Source organism: Schistocerca cancellata, chromosome 8 (assembly GCF_023864275.1).
Source record: "Schistocerca cancellata isolate TAMUIC-IGC-003103 chromosome 8, iqSchCanc2.1, whole genome shotgun sequence".
In the NCBI taxonomy this organism is placed as follows: domain Eukaryota; kingdom Metazoa; phylum Arthropoda; class Insecta; order Orthoptera; family Acrididae; genus Schistocerca; species Schistocerca cancellata.
In genome coordinates this window covers 217,937,072-217,956,569 of record NC_064633.1, presented here as the reverse complement: position 1 = coordinate 217,956,569, position 19,498 = coordinate 217,937,072, and the positions used below count along the sequence as shown (strand labels likewise).

The following is a 19,498-nucleotide window of genomic DNA, read 5'->3' as shown; positions in this document are numbered from 1 at the left end:
GCAGGAGTGTGTGTTAATTTTCGAGAGCACGTTACCAGTAAGGACGAACTTTACGTATAGTTTGGTCGAACATAGGTCTGTCAGGGTGTTTACTTGGTGGCCATAATCGCCAGATGTGGGATGAATGGACGTTTTCTCTTGAGGTATTGACAAAAGCTTTCAGCAGAAGAGGATGCATTAGGCACTCCCATCAGCTTGATTGCTTCTAGTGCTACTTTTGATGAAGAAGAGCATTAGATCGGACTGCAGCTAACTACCTACAAGACACTGTCCAGTTATTCCACAGTCTGGACTCGGCTCATCTCAGAGGCTAAGAGGGTGTGCGGCCGAAAGATGGCAAGTCATGAAGGAGTAGTTCGTTTGAAGGGTATTTTAGATAGCGGCAGCCATACTGCCACCATATCGGGGACGCCGTATCAAAGCTGTACAGAAAATAGACGTTGGCTCACACTGCTGCTTAAGAAGCCAAGAATCAGAGGGGCATCAGTACGCAAATATTCACAGGTAAATCTCCAGGATCGTTTAGAAATCGTGGGGCGAATTAGGCAATTAGTCCGATCACTGGCATGACTTTTCTGAACCAAAACCAAGCAACACTAGACCTTGGAAGAGGTTATCACACTGCAGAAGGGTTCGGCCATTTGTATACGCTCTTTAGAACGTGTTATCCAAGCACAGATTCCAGCCCACTATTTAAAGCTGAGTTATGTTACAGTGAAGATGAGGGAGAAGCGAGGTCCAGACGGTACGACCAAGTAAAAGAGAACAAACTCAGATAAAATGACAGGATTGAAGAGCGGGTACGGATCCTGCATGGCATTAGACCCGCAAATATAAAGGAATTACCAAACTTTTGTTGAAAAAGACGGAAGTAATCTTGCCAAAACCCGGCACCATAAAAAGCTTCCAGTACGAATTCAGAGTGCGAGAGCAAAAGAAATTCTTCGTGCCACCATAAACTATTCCATTCGCCTACAGGTATAAGATGTTCCTCGAGCCTCATAGGGTGTTAGATGATGGCCTCGAAATTCTTAGGATGTTAGACAGTGGTTTAATTCAAACTATTAGGTCGACATGTAATAGGCCATTCAGGGTGGCTGAGAAGAAGAACGGTTCCATTCACCTTGTCTTAGACTCAAGGCAAATGAGCACAATAATAGATTCGGAAGCAGATAGACACAAGATGCTTGAAGAACTTTTGCAAAATTGTCATGGAGTCAGTGCCTTCTACCTATCGATTTACGATCCAGTTTCTGGCAAACAGAACTGCATCCAGAGCATTCCTAGGATTTGTCAGGTGTTACTAATTTAAGTGGCTAACGTTTGGCTTGAATATATCGTCATCTACCTTTAGATGCAGATTATACACTATATTGAGTGATTCTCTTAAATGATATGTGGACCAACTGTTGGGAGGATCATAATCAACTTCTGAGTGAAGAACTAAGAACCTTCAAAGAACACAGTGCCACAGCTAACATCGAAAAATCCTGCTTTCAGACCTCTAGAGTAAAGTTTCTGCAGAAAATTATCACAGAGTGTGTGTTATCTCCGAACCCAGATTAGATGGAGACCATCTCAGAGTTTGTGATGCCAGCTCCTCAGAATAATTCATTTTTATATAAGATTTGCAAATGTACACACACTGGTAACACCTCGACTCTGCCAACTAACAGCCAAGAAGGCTAAAATGGGCTTGTGATGCCCTGGCAGAACATTAAGTCAGCATTAATAAGAGCGCCGATTTTGTCATATCCTGATATATCGCAGGAAATCTGTATGGTCACTGACAGTTCATATACTGGAATGGATAATGTGGTCTTCCAGGAGTAGGAAGAAAATGGGAGCATGCAACGATAGCTTTTGGTAGCCGAGTTTTAACGGAGTGTGAGATGAACCATTCAGTCACCAAGTTGGAGGCTCTGGATGTGGTCTGGGGGTTTCAGAAGTTTAGGTTTTTTTGTTTGGGAGAAGGAAGAGGATTTTTATAGACCATAAAGCACAGGAATTCCTATTAACAGCAAAATTGATGCATAAGAGATTAGCGATATGGGACTTTACAATCATAAAAAACAATGGGAGAGAGCAGAGCAGGGATCAAGCGCTTTTGCATTAAAACTTATGCTGAAATACCGAAGCCAAGTAGTCATTAGACAGATCTATTGCACAAAGGAGTTTTATTCCACTGCAGCAATGTGGAAGATTCGTCTTGCCACCTGTATTTACCTGAAGATCTGATCAACAAAGTTATCTGGCACACACTTCTTAGCTATGGTCATTTTGGACGCAGAAAACGCTTTAAAAAAAAGGATGCCTTGTTATTTTAATAACTTGGAGAAAAAATTTCAGAGAGTCTTGTCTGTCTGTAAATCTCGCCAGGCAGGAAGGAATTCGAAGATAACAATGCAGGTACTGTTGCACCCTATCATGCCCAAGGAACTAAAACAATTAACCACGACTGACTTAATGGGACATCTGCCATGCACACACAGAGGTTTCGGCTACGTAATGGTAGTTGTGGAGCTAACATCTAAACTCATCAATCTCACATCATGGAAGAAGGCCCCAGCATTGGCAGTATCAAGTGCTTTATGCAAGCACTTCTTGCCACAAACAGGACACATGGATTAGATGATTTCATTTAACAGTCCTTAGTTTAGAATGGTGATATGGAAGGCTACATTGAAGAGGCACAGGATAGAACCTATAATACAGTACATATCCTAATGTCACCCAGCCTCAAACCCAGCAGAACGAATAATGAAACAACCAGGCAGTTTACGTAGAATATATTGCACAAAGCAGCATACTACACGGGATATTTTCCTGAGAGATTTCCAGGATATTATGAATGAAATGGCCCATAGTATCAAAATTCTGTATCCTGTTACAGTATTAAGGAACCGCCAACCAAGAAATCTTATCTCAGGACTCGTCAACTTTCTACCAAGGCCAACAGAGCAACACAGAATGAGAGTAGGGAAGCACTCCACAAGATCCAGATCGCACCCAGGAAATGGAAGGAACGGTTGGACGAGAAGGCGTGAGCAAGCATGTTACATATTGATCAGAAAGTTCTGATAGCGTGCGTTCAGCACAAGTAGGCAAAAACAGCTATGTGACAAATTATTCTCGATTTACAATGGACCTACGCATGTCTAGAGGATTGTGCTCGCTCGAATCCATCAAAAATAAGAAATCTATTGGAGTACATCACACATGTCACATTAAACCATACGCTGAGTAACTTAATAGGACATAGGTTCAATTACGCTAGGAGTATTACACTACAGTTTATATGTTATGGTTTAATAACAAGCTAAATACCCAGATGGCTTCCACAATCAGAATGTTATTTTTAGTTGTATGCAATGTTATGCAGGTCGCAAGAACGTAATCAAGACATACACTCTCTGAATATTTCTGTTAATCCCAATGTTTCAGCAGAAAGGATTAATGAATGTGCTGCAGACATTAGTATGATATTGAAAACTAATTGTTTGCGACTTGATCACACAAATGTTTTTTTTTCTTTATTAGGCAGAGTGTTACATGGGAGAAGTTGTAATGCTGCTGCAGGTTACGGGTGTCTAGCTTATTTCATGTTTCCAAGATTTCGTTGTCCTTTCGCTCGTTGATAGCATCACTGGCGTTTTTGTTGTTGTGGCATTGTCTTTGGGCTTGCCTTAGATGTATTGTGCCAGAGTTGTTTTCGCACAAGAGTTCGTTTTTTACCCACACTGTGGATGCGTGCCTGACATTGTATGAGACGTTGGTATTTATCGAGAGTCCCATGCCGCAGTATATGTGTGAGGCCATCGGCTTTTTAGTCGCAGAGAATTACGTTATGTTGCATGGACAGTGTGAGCGATTGTGAGTAGCAACTCTGCCTGTTTTATCATAGGAAATCTTCCAAGAATAGAAACCATGGAGAGCATACCCAGTAGCGACAATTATCTTACCGATCTACTAATATACAACAATCATGGACAATGTCGTACATGCGAAGCCTAATTGTGTATCCATTGCCAGTTTGTACAGTATAACTGACGCACATACTTTAGTTACTGGTATCAGAATATGTGAGGATAGAAAACTATAGATAATCTGTTCGCTTTGTCACCATTATTTTGTGCCGGGAAATATTTCAACTACATAAAGTGCTAAGAGATGGAAAAAACCAACCAGACGAATGTTGTATTTATCTGTGGAAGATACGTAACCTCTCGTTCTTGAGTCCACGTCAATACAACGATGTGTATGAAATCCTATGCACTCACCTCATGAATGTCTAAGGTGAAACCTGTTTTTTTTTTTTTTTTTTGTTTTGTTTGTCAAAAAAATGGTTCAAATGGCTCTGAGCACAATGGGACTTAACATCTATGGTCATCAGTCCCCTAGAACTTAGAACTACTTAAACCTAACTAACCTAAGGACGTCACACAACACCCCGTCATCACGAGGCAGAGAAAATCCCTGACCCCGCCGGGAATCGAACCCGGGACCCCGTGCTCGGGAAGCGAGAACGCTACCGCGAGACCATGAGCTGCGGACTTTTGTTTTTGTCGTCGGTCTGTGTGGTTAAAGAGATGTTCGCAGGTTATTCAGCAGATGAATTAGCGTGTGTGAACCGTCATGTATGTCGTTGACTTAAAAAGTATGTTGGTAATCAGGTAGGTATTGTTTAGTACATTCGATCGTATTTTGCTTGAGCTTCTGTTCAGCAAGTTAGGCTACATCACGTTTAAAACTTCCTGGCAGATTAAGACTGTGTGCCGGACCGAGACTCGAACTCGGGACCTTTGCCTTTCGAGGGCAAGTTTCACATCAACGCACACTTCGCCGCAGATTGAAAATCTCATTCTGGAATCATCCCCAGGCTGTGGCAAAGCCATTCTCCGCAATATCCTTTCTTCCAGGAGTACTAGTTGTGCAAGTTTCGCAGAAGAGCTTCTGTGAAGTTTGGAAGGTAGGAGGCGAGGTACTGGCAGAATTGAAGTTGTGAGGGCAGGTCACGCGCCATGCTTGGGTAGCTCAATTGGTAGAGCACTTGCACGCGAAAGGCAAAAGTCGCGAGTTCGAGTCTCAGTCCGACATAGTTTTAATCTGCCAAAAAATCTCATTCTGGATAAATCATGTTTACTTTAAATAAGGATCGGCTATAGCTATGCTATATTCTCTTTATAGGTGTTGTTACAATTAAGTACTTTGCAAGCATCTATAAACGCTGCTATACCGACAGTTGGGACCTACGATCACATACAAGGACTAAGTTACTAACTTACACTCACACAACACTATTACCACCATGTTCAATGATTACTCTCTTTGGCTCCAGATTTACATGTCATAATTGATACATATTAAATATAAGACAGAAACTCTTTGTATAATGACTTATGTAAGTGTATTATCAAATATGTTACTCTTTGTTGGTTGTGTGTGTTGCCACCTTTACTATACTTCATGTGTATCTTGTGTGAAGTTTTGGTCATTCACTGATTTGGCATATATGAGCCATGTGCAGACCCAACCCAGAACTGATGCAGCATGAGCATGCTAAATATATGGTTTCCAAAGAGCGGTGAGGTGCAGGTACACACATCAACAAACTTTTTGCATCACCCTGGTTCCCAGAACTCTGGAAGATAGATGTTGACAGTCCTTTTTGAAGTGTATGTGTCCAGCTCTTAAAACATTTCTCCTCAGACTCTGAAATGGCCCCACACTGTTTGGAACTTGACACTGTCACCAGCACACCCAATGTATTTTGTTAGCTCTTTAGTTCCGCAGTACCTAGCAACTTCCCACACAGAAAAAAAAGAAAGATTGTCATTGGAAATCAGTCACTTTAGAAAATGTACAATGGGTGTTTGTAATTTTTGGCAGCAAGCCACTATGTTACAGGGAGTGATTTTGCCCATATTATGGAGAGAGACTGCATGTCTGTATATATTCATGCTATTGGCCTAGAGAGCCTGCTGTGTGTCCACTGGTAGTGTGTATATTCTGTGGTGCTCCTGAGAAAGTAGATAGCTTTGAGAAAATTTTGGAAGTAGTTTGTTACAGGACCCCAATTAGGAAAGTCAGTGCAAGGATGACATGGAGAGAGGAGAGAAATAGGAGTATACATCCACATTCTGGCCATTGCAATGGAGTCAATGATTTGAACCCATCCAGGAGTGCACTAGGTCACACACTTGCAGATTAGTGGTGGCAAGCAGGGGCTACTCATGAGGCATTTGTTTATGGTGGGCATTTTTTGCAGCTCAGCGTGTTAGTTTTCCAGGTGCTCTATCACACTCTGCAGCATGTTCTTTCAACCTGCAGCAGCACCTGTTTACCTAATGCATGTACCATACTATTACAGTTTTGTGGTTCACACTCTTTTCACCCAACATAGAAACATTCTAGTAACATTAATATTTACACACAGAAAGGGGAAGCGTGATGCAGAGAGTTCCATCCTTCATGCTGAATTGGTCAGCTTCATTAGTACTTTCATGATTTTGATATTTGTGTGTTTCAAATCAATGTGTGTTCTATTTTTGTATGTAAATGTCAAATTACATCTACGATTTATAGAATAAATCAATTGTCATGATGAATAACATTTCATATAAATTAGTTTCCTTGGTCACTTAACAGATTTTTGTCTTTTCTGTGGGGTATTATATGTTATTTATTTCTCACTCTCTCTCTTCTCCTCCCTCCCCTCCCCCCCTCAATTTCTGTCATCCTGTCCAATAGACAGTGCCAAAGGTTACCCCAAAGTCTTGACACCACAAACATGCCTTATTAATCCACAGGAGGTTGAACCCTCCAAAATATGTTGCAGAAATAAATGTGACTTAATTGTAAACTTCTTTCATTCTGTATCAGTAAGTCATGGTAAAGCCTAACAAAAATGCTTCGACATAGATAATTGGGCTTCTGTCATTTTTAGTAACTGACATAAAATTCACTAATAGATGAGACTTGTTGCCCCAACTCCTACAAAAAATAAAATTATAGAGGCATTTTCTCCTCTCTAAAAAATAAACAGCAATCACTGATAGCTAATAGAGTACGTCGTTCATGTGAAAAATGCAAGTACCTACAGTACATCGAAAGTATGGAGGTTCCACTGCTGAGCCTACAGATCTGTCAGTTAAAACTGGAGCAGCCACAATATAATCATCTTACTAATGTTTCATTGTCCTAGGATTCATGGGATCATGTGTGTGAGTGTACACACATGCAAGCACACAGTTTCTCTGAATGAGTCTAGCTTCTTGTTCTGTTATTCACAGGAGATACTCACTACTACTGTAAACAGCAGCTCTTGTAATACCTGCTCATTCAGTAACTGTAACAATGATTCAGCACTGTCTGAAATATAGAGGGTTGATGTGAGAAATTAACTGAAACAATAATTTGTAACACCTGATTTATTGAGCTGCAATCCAAGTATATACAGAAGCAGAAAACTTCATACCAAAAGAGGAACATGTATTTTTCTGCAAAGTGTCTATACAGCTGTATAATAATCTCTGTCCAATTTCCATTAACACGTGTTTATGTATTTACAATGGGCATAATGTGTGTGGTTTTGTATAGAAAAAGCAAAATAAAGGAAAATGTAGCTGCAATGGCAATAGCCATGCATTAAAAGTAGAACTTAGCAGATTATTAATTCAGGAACAATAATTATTATGCTCTGTAATCAGTCTCAAAAGTTAATGACTTACTAAAAATTGATGTGATCATGTACCACCTGCTCCTCTCAGAGACTCATACAACACAGATTCACATTAAATACAATCATAAAAACCAAACATTTACTCCTGATGACTTATACATTGACCACATCTTTTTACAATGACAATTTCAGTCATGTTTAACAATGTAGCTTCCAGGTTCAAAGCTATGACTATGTATAGATTCCTTTAAAATGGTTTTGCTTATTGTAAATTTTTTGACAAGGTAACATTGCTGTATAAAGGCCAGAATAGATGACAGACAGTACAAGCAACACTAAGATGCTGCTACAGAAATGTGAATAATTTTCCCTGTTATTGGACATGTTAGCCATTGTTACCCGTTACCATGTTGAAGCAACTAAGCTGCTAGCTGAAGGGAAAAATATCAGAAATTAAATATTTAACATGTTTCCTCTCAGACAATATTTTCTGGCAGAGCAGTAAATCATTCTACAAAATACAGAAATTACCCTCAAAGATGGTTTGTGAAGGCTATATATTCAATATGAAAACTTCCATAATAGCTTCTAAAACTATTTTCTTTCATTGAAAGATTGTACATAAAACGTTAGACAACAATCCATGAACACGGAAATATGCTTCTGTGAATTACGAAAATGTTATTCATTATATATGACTTGACATCGAGGGATTGCTATACATATCAGTTCAGTAAAAAAAAATGAAAGCAATACAATAGTATACAGCTCTTCATGAATTCGTACAACATCCACGTATCTGTTGAGCACTATGTACAATTAATGCAAATAGCATTTCAGATTGTCTTCTCTCTCGATGTGGAAATATTTACAAGAGCTCGGAAGCAGCCGAGAGTTTCGAAACTAAAACTCGTTTCGCGGGCGAAAAAAATCGATCAGTCTTTCTGTTCTCAATTGTCTTATTTACAGCTTCAATCACACACTGCAACCACTTTAGCCAAACGTCCTCTCGCATACCACTGCTCTCAGGACGATACAGTAATCGACTGCTTAAAAAAATAAAAAATAAAGCGATCCGGTCACAGAACGAATCACGCTGACAACGGTACAACGAAAGCGAATAAATATGACACTGTAAACAGAGGACGCTGTTTCGTATAATCTTGTCACTTCTCACAGCTCACTCGCGCCAACACTGCGACTTTCTCGTGGTTGTTCGACGATGCTGTCACTGCGAATTTCCGTTAGCAGGTGGCGCATTTGACGAAGTTCCCAACTGCAGTGTGGTCTACGGCTACTCTGGTCGGCTGGCTTGGCAGCTGGTGGACTATGGTTGGCAGTCCTGCGGTGTGGGACACTGCAGCAGACTGGCCATCGGACGTCTGCAACGGCGGCTTGCTCGTAGTGTTGCCAGAATGCTGCTCAGGCGGTCCTCTGGAATCAAAAGGAACATGCAGTGGTAAATGTTAGCCCACAAGGAAACCAAGTAGAACAGCAGAGATGACAGCAAAGGAAAAAAAAAAGCACAGTAGAGGTATAGTGTGTGGATTCAATTCCTATGCTGAAGGCAAAGAGAAATGACATACAAGAGTGGAACGTTAATGTATAAAACAAGAGGGAAGATTTTTAGGCAATAAGGGAAACAGACACAGGCACACAAAGGAAAGTTGGATTGACAGGAGGAAAACAGAACGAGGCAGCAATCTACAGCATCAGTGGAGGAAAACGAAGTACAAGATAAGGGAAAGAGTAGAACCCTGGAAAAGAGAAATTTTTTAAGTTTACTACCAAAAACAGAAAATGGAAGGAGATGTTATGAAAACACACAGAGGAAGTACCTAGTCTAAAGGATGCCACGTATGAAGCCTCAAATTAGCTTTAAATGGAAAGTTCAGATGAATAAATATGACTGCACCGCCAACGAAAACAGAAGAAACGTAAGTGTAACTGACCAATGCAAATGTGTAATGGACGCCAGCAACACAAAGTAGTTAAGATTATACTCAAATTTCCCAATAGTGTTTACCGGGATCCTGTATCAGTAATACTAATGTTATAACAACACCATTTGCAGTATTGCCTGTATCACACGGAGGATACTTTTTTGTGTTAGTTACTGATCGCTGAAGAGGATTGAGCAACTTGTTACAATTGTCTTCTAAGAACTTTCAAGTCATTTACTTTCTCTATAGTTTCATGATCAGTATCTTCATATAACGACTCGTAATGCGGAATCAAGTGAAGCAAATAAAACCAAAACTACACAAACCGACTACTATCACAGGAGCCCTATGCCTCATTTGGTCAAAGGAAAGCAGGAAGGAATCAGTAGTGGTCTTCTTTAAAGAGCTTTAAGTGGTAATACACTAAGTAAAACACGAATCAGGATAGCTAGATCTTAAGCCAGCATTCCGCTGTACTGTACGAGTTCACTAAGTAGTTCTTTGTACCACTCAGTCGATAGGCAATGGAAGTGATGGAGCAGGACGTATCGATTTGGCGTCGAGGTGGCTGAAATTCGGCAATAGGTATTAAACTTTCTGAAGTCACCTTTTAGGTGACTTCAGCGAATATATAAACTTTAGTTTCAGAGCTCCTACATGATCGGTAAGTAGAACTAGAGCAACTGAAAATGAGTGCTCATCATTTACATCGTGTGCAAAAAGAAATGGCGGGGCGGATCCTGGGTATCAAACTCAGGGACGGGGTTAACGAGAGAGGAATGCCGATAAAAGACACCCTGAAAATAGTTACGGGGCTGAATGGCAAATGGTGTGGACTTTAGTGCTGTACGATCCCAGCAGGTCGAGCAATGAGGTGGTTCATTTGACACACGAAAGAGGGACTGGAAGACACCGGAAGAGATTTCTCAGTGAGAAATGTTGGAACGTTGCTGACGTGATAGCACAGATGTGACGTGGAAGAATTTGGAAGAGGCCGCCATCAGCTGTCGATAAATAATGCTCTAAGAACAAAAACGTAGGTGAACAGAGAACCAGGACTGTTTGCGGTGATCAGATCGCTTGGACACTGACTTCCTCATGAAAGATGACGGCCAGCTGGTGCCAGAATTCTGGGACGAGGAATGCGATTCCGGCGCCAAGTGCGATATCTGCGGGTTGACTGAGAATGTTGCGTAATTGGCACGCGTCGGCTGTGGTCGCTTCGGCGTGTTCTGCTGCTGAGGGGTCGGGGGTTATCTCGGCGCCAATTCTGCCATGCGCCGCTCAGGTCCCCAACATGGCCAACTCCGGAGCATCGCTCCAACTTGATGACCCTCTTCGACCGCCGCAGACAAGTCAATGCTCCAGGAAAAGCTGAACTGCCTCTCCGATTATTTTTCACAGACGCAACCGGACCACTGTAGGCAGTAGCAAGAACGATTAGGTTTTTTCCTTTCACCGCTGAATAGTACGGTCACTTAAGTGCAGCTTGGTTGCTCAGGTGACTGAATAACACGAGGGGCGTTCAATAAGTAAAGCAACATTTTTTTCTCTACCAGTAACCATGAAGTTTGAAGGAGGGGGGGGGGGGGGGGGAGGGATGCTATACGTTGCCTTCAAAATAGCGTCTGCAATGGAGGTCCGATCCAAGCAGACGTGTCTATGTTTTTTGGCGGTAAACCAAAACATCGCAGATATTCATAGGCGCTTGCAGAACGTCCACGGGGACCTGACAGTGAACAAAAGTAAGGCGAGTCGTTGAGCAAGGTGTCTCATCATCGCAACAAGGTCGTGCAATCCTGCTTCATCATCGCAACAAGGTCGTGCAATCCTGCTGTGAATCCTGCTGTTTTGGAAAGTGCTGACACTCAGGGAAGATCGACGGATCACGAACACCTCGTTGCTGAAACTGACATCTCTGCTGGCAGTGCTCCCACACACGTCCGCCAATTGCGGCACTAAAAGACTTGTGGCCGCATGGTTCCTCGGCGCCTACCAGGAGAGCGTAAAGACCAACGAAGAACCATCAGAATGAAGAATGCACTCCACGGCACCAGTACGTGGATGGTGGGCAGGTTATTGATGCAGAAAGACGTTGGAACCGACGTCGACCAGTAGTGTGGTTCCATATGGGCATACCGGCCCTCCTTTTAAGACGGCGTATTGAACGGAGATTACGTTGAAAAAGATGGTTTTGTAGCCAGAACATCGGGGAATAATACGGTGTATTTTAACCCTGAGTAAAACCTAGTTGCTTTCAGAAAGAAAAATTTATTTATTGAACGCCTTTCGTATTAATAATGTAGGTTCTGGCTTGAATTCACATTGGTCAGAGGTTTGCGGGTCAGTATGTGGAGCAAGAATGAATTCGCAAATTGCGATTATGGTTTAGCGTCTGCTGCAGAATATTGCAGAGCAAATTAACGTATCTGCCGAGCCGGGACTAACCCGGATTTGTCCCTTGTTGCGAGCGGTCAGTGTAGCCACTTCGGCTATCCGTGCAAGATTCCAGGACGGCCCAGATCTCAATTTTTCCTGATGTGTCTACATTCCCTAGATCGCGCACTATATTTCCGCAGTTCTCGCACGGGTTGACACTTTTTTCATATCTTATTGCCGTCTAACGGCATAAAATACTGTAAGCACGTGCAAAAGGGCATCGCTTTGGACTACAACGGCTGATTCTTATTAACTTCCAAAAACCACTTAAGCGACGTAGATGTGATCGCAAATGTCGGGAAACACCCCATACATTTTGATCCTGAAGGTATACTTCAAATCCAGCACATGTTGCCACTTACGTCTACCGCAGAATGGCGAAATTTCAAGTATGTCATTTCCATTTTTTTAACCACTCCTCCGACCTTAGCTGCACCCTCCACGCACTGCAGGTTAAACGTCCGATTGGCTATAGGTGCACTGTGGCAAATTCGTGACTAGTCGGAAAGAACCACATACATCCTGTCACCCACTGCCCTATATCAGTGTTTTGCCCACTGCTGCTTTGCTTTGTGTGTCTTAAGCAATAGGGTTTTACGTGGTAACCATCTATAGATCTCAATTTTATGCAGCCCCCTTTACAGTATTCGCTCAGGAACTGGACGAGATGAACTTGAATTCACCTACAGTGAGGATTTACTGGGTTTGTCGATGACAAGATGTGATAATTGTCTTCAGCCCCTGCTGGTTGCTACCTCTTTACAAGCACTGTTTGTATCAACAAATCGGGAGACTTCATTTACAGTGTCATGTGCACACCCAAAGATTACCGGTGCTTTCTGCGATTATGTCTCCATGGCGATTCAGCACACTGTGCTGATTCCGTGTAGCCGACTAATACGTACACACATACACCATTTCACTGCCATGGTAGTCAGGGGTACAGCGACCAGTGTGCTCTTTAACGAAGCGACAAATCTTGTTTGTTGAGCGTACTAAGCATCTTCAAGGACAACGGTACATTTAAGGCCGAAGTGTAAATCGTAATCTCAGTGTTGCTTCGACCCGAGCATGTGTCATGAACTGCTCAAAAATACTGCTAGTATTTGTTTATAATCCATCTCGTATCTCAAGACAAGTTTTAAATTAACAAATTATGATGCAGTTGCTAAACCTACGAGATTTCATTATTGGCATTCTTGTTGATTTTTCCCGAACTGAAGGCTATTGTATGTTAAGCCGATCCTCAAATGATGGGTCAGTGCGGGCATATCGTAGAACTTCGGTGAAGATTGCAAGGTCGGAGGAGGGGGGGGGGGGGGGGCGGGAAGTAACGCAGTGCGGGCGAGTCGTTGAGTCGCGCTTAGGTAACTCAGTCGAGATAACCCTTGCCCGCAAGAGTTAAAGATCCCGAGTTCGAGTTTCTATCTAGCACACGATTTAAATCTGCAAGGAAGTTCCAGTATTCAAAATCCTTTAAGCTTGCTACCAAAACGATTTTGTAGTTTTGTGTGCATATCGAAACCCCGGTACACGTACCCAACTGCAAGTTTCGCAAGACTTGTCATATTAAGTTCACAGGGCTACTATTTCTGGACGATGCGGCATAAGGAAATTTGAGATGATAGGTACGATGGAGAGAAGCGTCGCTTTCGTTTGACCTGACCTACTTCCTCAAGCGCTAAGTGGGGCAGAAAACAAATATCTTAAACGACCAAATCAAAAGCGCGAGAAGCAACTTGAGAATATCTGCGGAACTTCGGACAGAAGGGACTATTTCTCTTTCAGAGTAGGGCTTTTCTGATCCACGAAGCAAGAGGAGCGAGTTTACTGCCGCCTTCATTACTGTGAACTGGTCAGGCGGACACGATTTACCTCCCGTCGACGACTGTTTCGGAGAGAACACAAGCTCCTGTTGTATAAGAATGAGGAAGGAAAGCGGCCGCATTCAGTTTAAAGGTCCGTTTATTTCGTGTTTGTTTCTCCAGAAGAGAATTTTATCAAAAAACTACACTTTTCTTGGACTGAAAAAGTCATCAGTTTTATTTACCAGGAGTTATTCACTTTTCTAGCCATGCTGAAACTGAGGTTTTCGTAACTGAAGCAGAAGTGCTGACGCCTTTACAGAAGGGGTGAAAATACGTCAGTTTTACTAAATATATGGTCTAAAGTGTGAAACTGTGCAGAACAAAATTTCTATGCAAAATAAAATAATGGTTATTATTAATAGTAACTAAAATAGCTACCAGCAGATATTAAAGAGCAGACGATCATATGCGGGATGACATTAAGGACTTAATATATACTGTATGAAAGGAGGAAATGGTGTATGATCACAGGCACCCACAGCTGCAATAAACATCTACAGAAAATGAAACTCGCAAGACCTGCCAGTGAACAGTTCAGCTTAGCCTGAACTTTTAGACAAGGGAAACATGGTGAACAACTTAATTGTTGATACACAGAATATTTTTAAATTAATTACTTTTTAATCACGAATTATTGTAAAAATCGGGTGTTATTAAATTCACTGGAGACATGACTGTCAAACAAACAAGAATTGTTTTAACTGACAGTTTTAACACATTGAGATAGTCTGCTCTTTAGGTAGTAACACGATTACTTTCTGCCATAAAAGTTAATACTAAGACTTGGTTACCGAGGAATAGTTATCGTTTTAGTTACTGGGAAACGTGCTACGAAGGAAAGACGTCCAGTATCAGAATCTAGAACAACTGAGGACAACAGGATGGCCACCCACAACAAAATGGTTCCTACGCACGTACTCTTACGTCCCAAATGACTGTTTTATAAAGACTAAGATGCAATGCAGTTTAGTAACGAAGTTACTGTTTCTCAACACCCTTGTTTATCAGACTATTTTCCATTCAAAAAAGGATGAATAACATCAATTTAAAAAATAACTTTAATATTATAGTTTGCACTATGAAAAGTGTTCGAACGCAAAATGTTCTGCTGTGCTGATACACGATGAAAGAAACGGCACAGTTTTCGTATTGCTGAAGGAATTTTCTATTCTGTAAGAAGCACTACATGCGTGATGAGAAAGTAACTTCCTTGTTCTGTACTGCATCATACCGATTTATTGGTAATTACTGTTTTTCTATGCTATCAACTGGCGCTAAAATAAAGGTGCAAGCATTTAGTAGAGTGGAAATGCTAGTTCATACTAGGACCGTAATTTGTTCCGGTGGAGAGTGATTCAGTTACTCAACGAGTTCAGACAAAATCAATACTGGTAGCCACATGCTACAGTATCACTGTCTACCCCCCGTTCCCCATTCTGTACCCAACAAGAAGCTATTAGGCACCAGACAGGTGAGAATGCCATCTGCTTGGTCTTCGCTATCCCTTACCAATGCCTTGTTTCTTGTGGATTGGTAACGTGGTTACAGTGCTTATAACGCTGATAGATTTGTTGTCGATTACATGGAACAGTGATTATATGATGTAAGTTCTGTTCTCTCAGCTTTGTTGGTGCAGCTAGGACTTCGTGTTGACAACTGATTTCACTGTCATGTTTCTAAAAGGAAATTTAGGCAAGAGACCGACAATCTCAGTGCAGAGAACCATTCTTCACACCGACTGGGTTTATTAAGCAGCACAACGGAGGCTCCACAACTTATCTCTTCGAGCAGTGTTTTTAATACCTTTATCCAAATTTCTTAGGTTTAGGTTTCTTACGAGACTGATTGCTTGTTATTATTTATGAAATGCATTTGCAAACTGCAAATACAATTGGAAAACTGCTATACGATTTACTGGTGACATAAGAAAATATCTACTGGACCGAAATTAATCCGGATTTACCATTTTACGCGAGCTCGCGCGGTTGCCTTAACTGCTGCTTTAGGACGGACCCAAACTTCCAAATGTTCTAGTCATCTGGTGTCTACGTCTTATAGTACTCGCATATGAATCATAACTCCCACACAGGGAGGGACTTCGTTTTACTCGTCACATTGCCTTGTCTTGGAATGAGATAAAGGACAGTGTGTCTTTTTCAGAGCATGCATTTCAGCTAAATATAGACACTCCCCTACCGTATTTATTGTTTGAGTTGTCTTGTTTCGCGAGACGAGCTTACAGTACACACACTGCAGTGGGATATACTGACCCTACCGGTATCTCTAGTATCATTTGACTATGTCTTCAAGTTGCTGGACAGAACACACGCATCGAAATCCAATATGCCTCAAATATGCGCCATATCAAAAATTTTAATTACTCTCATGACGTCACATTCGTTGAAATCGCCAATCACTACAAAACTAAACCTTTCAACCGAAACTCATGCTCAAGCTACGCTACACGGTCTATAAACGCAACCCGCAGTTCAAGAAATACAAAAGCAAATCAATATTGTCCGTTTTCTATCTACTTTCGCCCCCGTATACGTCACGAACTTCGCCAACGTCCAGTATCAGTAGAGTAGATCTATCGCTAGTTGAAAATTTATGGGAAACTAAAATGCTTCTACAATGTATGTTTTTTTCGTTGAATCACTCGTCACAGAAATAAATTGCAGGCCAGTTTGAGCCAACCTTATTCGAAAGGCAACTAAAGGACTTCTCTAGACAGAATGTAAGGAGAGTGAACCCAGAACACCAATCCACCACATAACAGCTTCCTACCTTTCAGTCGTCTCGCAGACGACACCATCCAGTTGTCCAAGCAACGCTTCCCAGTACATCAATCAGTTTTGCGACGGGTGAAGCGACAGCAGTTTTAGCCCGAGTCCCAACGAGAGCGCACAACGTGAGCTGGTATCCGGTCTTCTGACGCTCGAGCGCGGCTGTCGCTTCACCAGTAAGGCCCTTCGGTAACCAGATGGTTCCAGCTGGCAAACTCTGACCACGAGTCGAGCTTAGCGTGAAGGGCGTCTCTGAACTTACCGGCGCCCTGGGCAGGCCCAGGCCCGGCGCCGGCGGGGACCGACGCTACCGCCACCGCCGCGGGGGCGGCTGCGGGCGCGGGCGTCGCGACGACTGGCGCCCGTCGCACCAGCGCGTAGTTGGCTCCGCCGTTGCTGTCCCAGTACTCGTGGCCGCCGCAGCGGAAACACACGCAGAACTCCACTCGCCGCGAAGGCTCCTGTGGTCGAGCTGGCTCGGCGGTGGTGCTGGTTGTTGCTTTAGTGTCACTAGCGCTGGAAGAACAGGATGTCATGGGCGCAGGGGAAGAAGAGGGTGCAGAGGAAGAAGCGTTAGAGGCAGGGGAAGAAGAGGATGCGGAGGAACAAGTGGTGGAGCCAGGAGAGGAAGATGATGCGGAGGAAGAATCGGACGATGAAGCTGGCGTCGCAGAGGCGGGAGACGAGGTGGACGACGAAGAGGAGGAGGAGGAGGAGGAGGAGGATTCGTCTCGCGGATTCGCAGGTGGGAGAGACACGCGGAAGGAGAAGGTGTCGTAGAGCACGTAGGCTGAGGAGCACGCCACCTGGTTCTCCACGTAGGAGCACGGCTCGTCCGTGTACGTCTTCCAGCCGTCCGCCGTCCAGCGCAGCTTCACCTCCTTGTGGAAGTCGAGGTTGCGCACCTTGACTGTGCCCGTGAAGACGCCCTCGGCGTCGCGCACTATCACATTCTCCAAGGAGACGTTGCCCGAGTCGAGCCGCTCGCGGAACTGCAGGTAGTCGGAGGCGGGCTGCGCGAACTCCGGCACCCACCGCTCGGGTTCGGAGGCGGTGACGGCGGCGGGCGAAGAAGCTGTGCTCGGGACGGAGGCGGCCTCGTTGGCGGCGGCTGCGACGGCGGCGGGCTCCAGGTCGCGCATCACCTGCGCGAGGAACTGCAAGCTCCACGTGGGCGGCGCATTTGACGGTTCGCGCATCACTCGCACCTGCACAGCCAGAGGCACCGCAGCGTTAGTCAACTCCGCGCTGGGTTCCGCCGAACTTTTCATTCAGCTGGACAGGAGAGCGTGAAGAGGAAGGTGCAGGCCTTACAATACGTCCTTAAATTACTTGAGCTCAAAACGGGCGCTGGGGGAGGAAGGGAGGGAGGGAGGGAGGGAGAGGGGGCGGAGGAGGAGGGCGTGTGTGAGGGGTCCGTCAAAATCTCACCAAATCTCATAAAGAACCTCGGGCATGAAGATAACACGTCTATTTTTTATAATGGGTAACATTTTGTTTTATAAATGTAGTCCCCGAGCACAGGTAATATTACAGTGAAACTTTACTGGCAGATTAAAACTGTGTGCCGGACCGAGACTCGAACTCGGGACCTTTGCCTTTCGCGGGCAAGTGCTCTAGGAAAGTTTCATACCAGAGCACACTCCGCTGCAGAGTGAAAATATTCTGGAAATATTACAGTGCCCACCTATCTATAAGTCCGAACTGAACTGCCCGCTTTACAGGTGTGCATGCCAGGGATTCCCAACTTTAAACAAGTGCCGCGTAACTATCAGATTTCATCCAGGAAGTTCCCCGCCAAGCCAGTCGAAATCGCTGCGTACCAGTCGTGATATTCTGCATGGAACATAAAGCTGATGTTATTCTGTTCAACATGAATTGGTATCAAAACTTTCACGCTATGTATGTTAAGCGACATGTCGGCTAAACACACGTGCGAGCAAGATGTTAATCGTTTGTGGAAGGAAGGTAAGCTGAGGTTCACCCACAAGAGTTTTCTTAGTGGTTATATAAATCAAGGGATTGGAACGCGACATAATCGTAAGGATCGAAGGAACGTAGGAACAATGTTTTCTCATCTGCGAAGTAAGTGAAAGTTGAACAATATTCAGTGCATTGTGTAAAATAAGTAAATAAATATAATGTTGTCTTCAGTCCTGAGACTGGTTTGATGGAGCTCTCTATGCACCTACATCCTTCTGAATCTGCTTAGTGTATTCCTCTCTTGGTCTCCCTCTACGATTTTTACCCTCCACGCTGCCCTCCAATACTAAATTGGTGATCCCTAGATGCCTCAGAACATGTCCTACCTATAATACGCCAATTTTTTAGGGATCGGTCAAAACCGTCAATAGCACGTTCGTGATGCCTTTTGATCCGCCCGTCCATCCAGATAGTATACACTGCGCAGTACCCCCTCTCTGTGGTATTGATGTTTGAATTCAACTTCAAAGTCTCGCGACAGAATAAAGCCGCATTTTGTACTTCACACCCTGTGACTAGTGTAGCTGATAGTTTCTTATTCTCATTTATAACTTAAATTAAAAACTGGTGTGGATAATTTAACGACTTTTCTTAGTATTATACATGCAGTAATACGGTTAATTTCTCCGATGTGCCCGATATTAATAGAAGTTACAAAACTACAGTTCAGGCAATACCTTTATTTATTGCATTGCGAGTCACCCACCCCTTCCCCCTGCCACAGGAGTATTTTAGACAAAATTAGTGTGTTTTATGCTTTTTGTTATACGAGTACAGACACTGAAACAATATCAAGAT

At 43.2% G+C, this 19,498-nt stretch overlaps 1 protein-coding gene and 1 long non-coding RNA gene across 3 annotated transcripts in view; one reads left to right on the top strand and one right to left on the bottom strand.

Moving 5' to 3' along the window:
- Window positions 1-7,415: 7,415 nt before the first annotated feature.
- Window positions 7,416-19,498, bottom strand: part of LOC126094479 (trinucleotide repeat-containing gene 18 protein) — a 71,211-nt gene continuing 59,128 nt past the window's right edge. Inside the window, exons 3-4 of one of the 2 annotated variants that reach the window (XM_049908873.1) lie at window positions 16,719-17,925; window positions 7,416-9,115 (exon numbers count right to left, since the gene is read on the bottom strand). In XM_049908873.1, the coding sequence (XP_049764830.1) occupies window positions 16,888-17,925 (1,038 nt within the window). In that variant the 3' untranslated portion in view covers window positions 7,416-9,115; window positions 16,719-16,887. The remainder of the gene's footprint in view (window positions 9,116-16,718; window positions 17,926-19,498) is intronic. The other variant, XM_049908872.1, reaches the window with a different exon arrangement.
- LOC126094480 (uncharacterized) lies at window positions 9,129-13,142 on the top strand. Its single transcript, XR_007521842.1, has 2 exons — window positions 9,129-11,412; window positions 11,445-13,142. It is a non-coding gene; the product is annotated as an uncharacterized LOC126094480 (long non-coding RNA).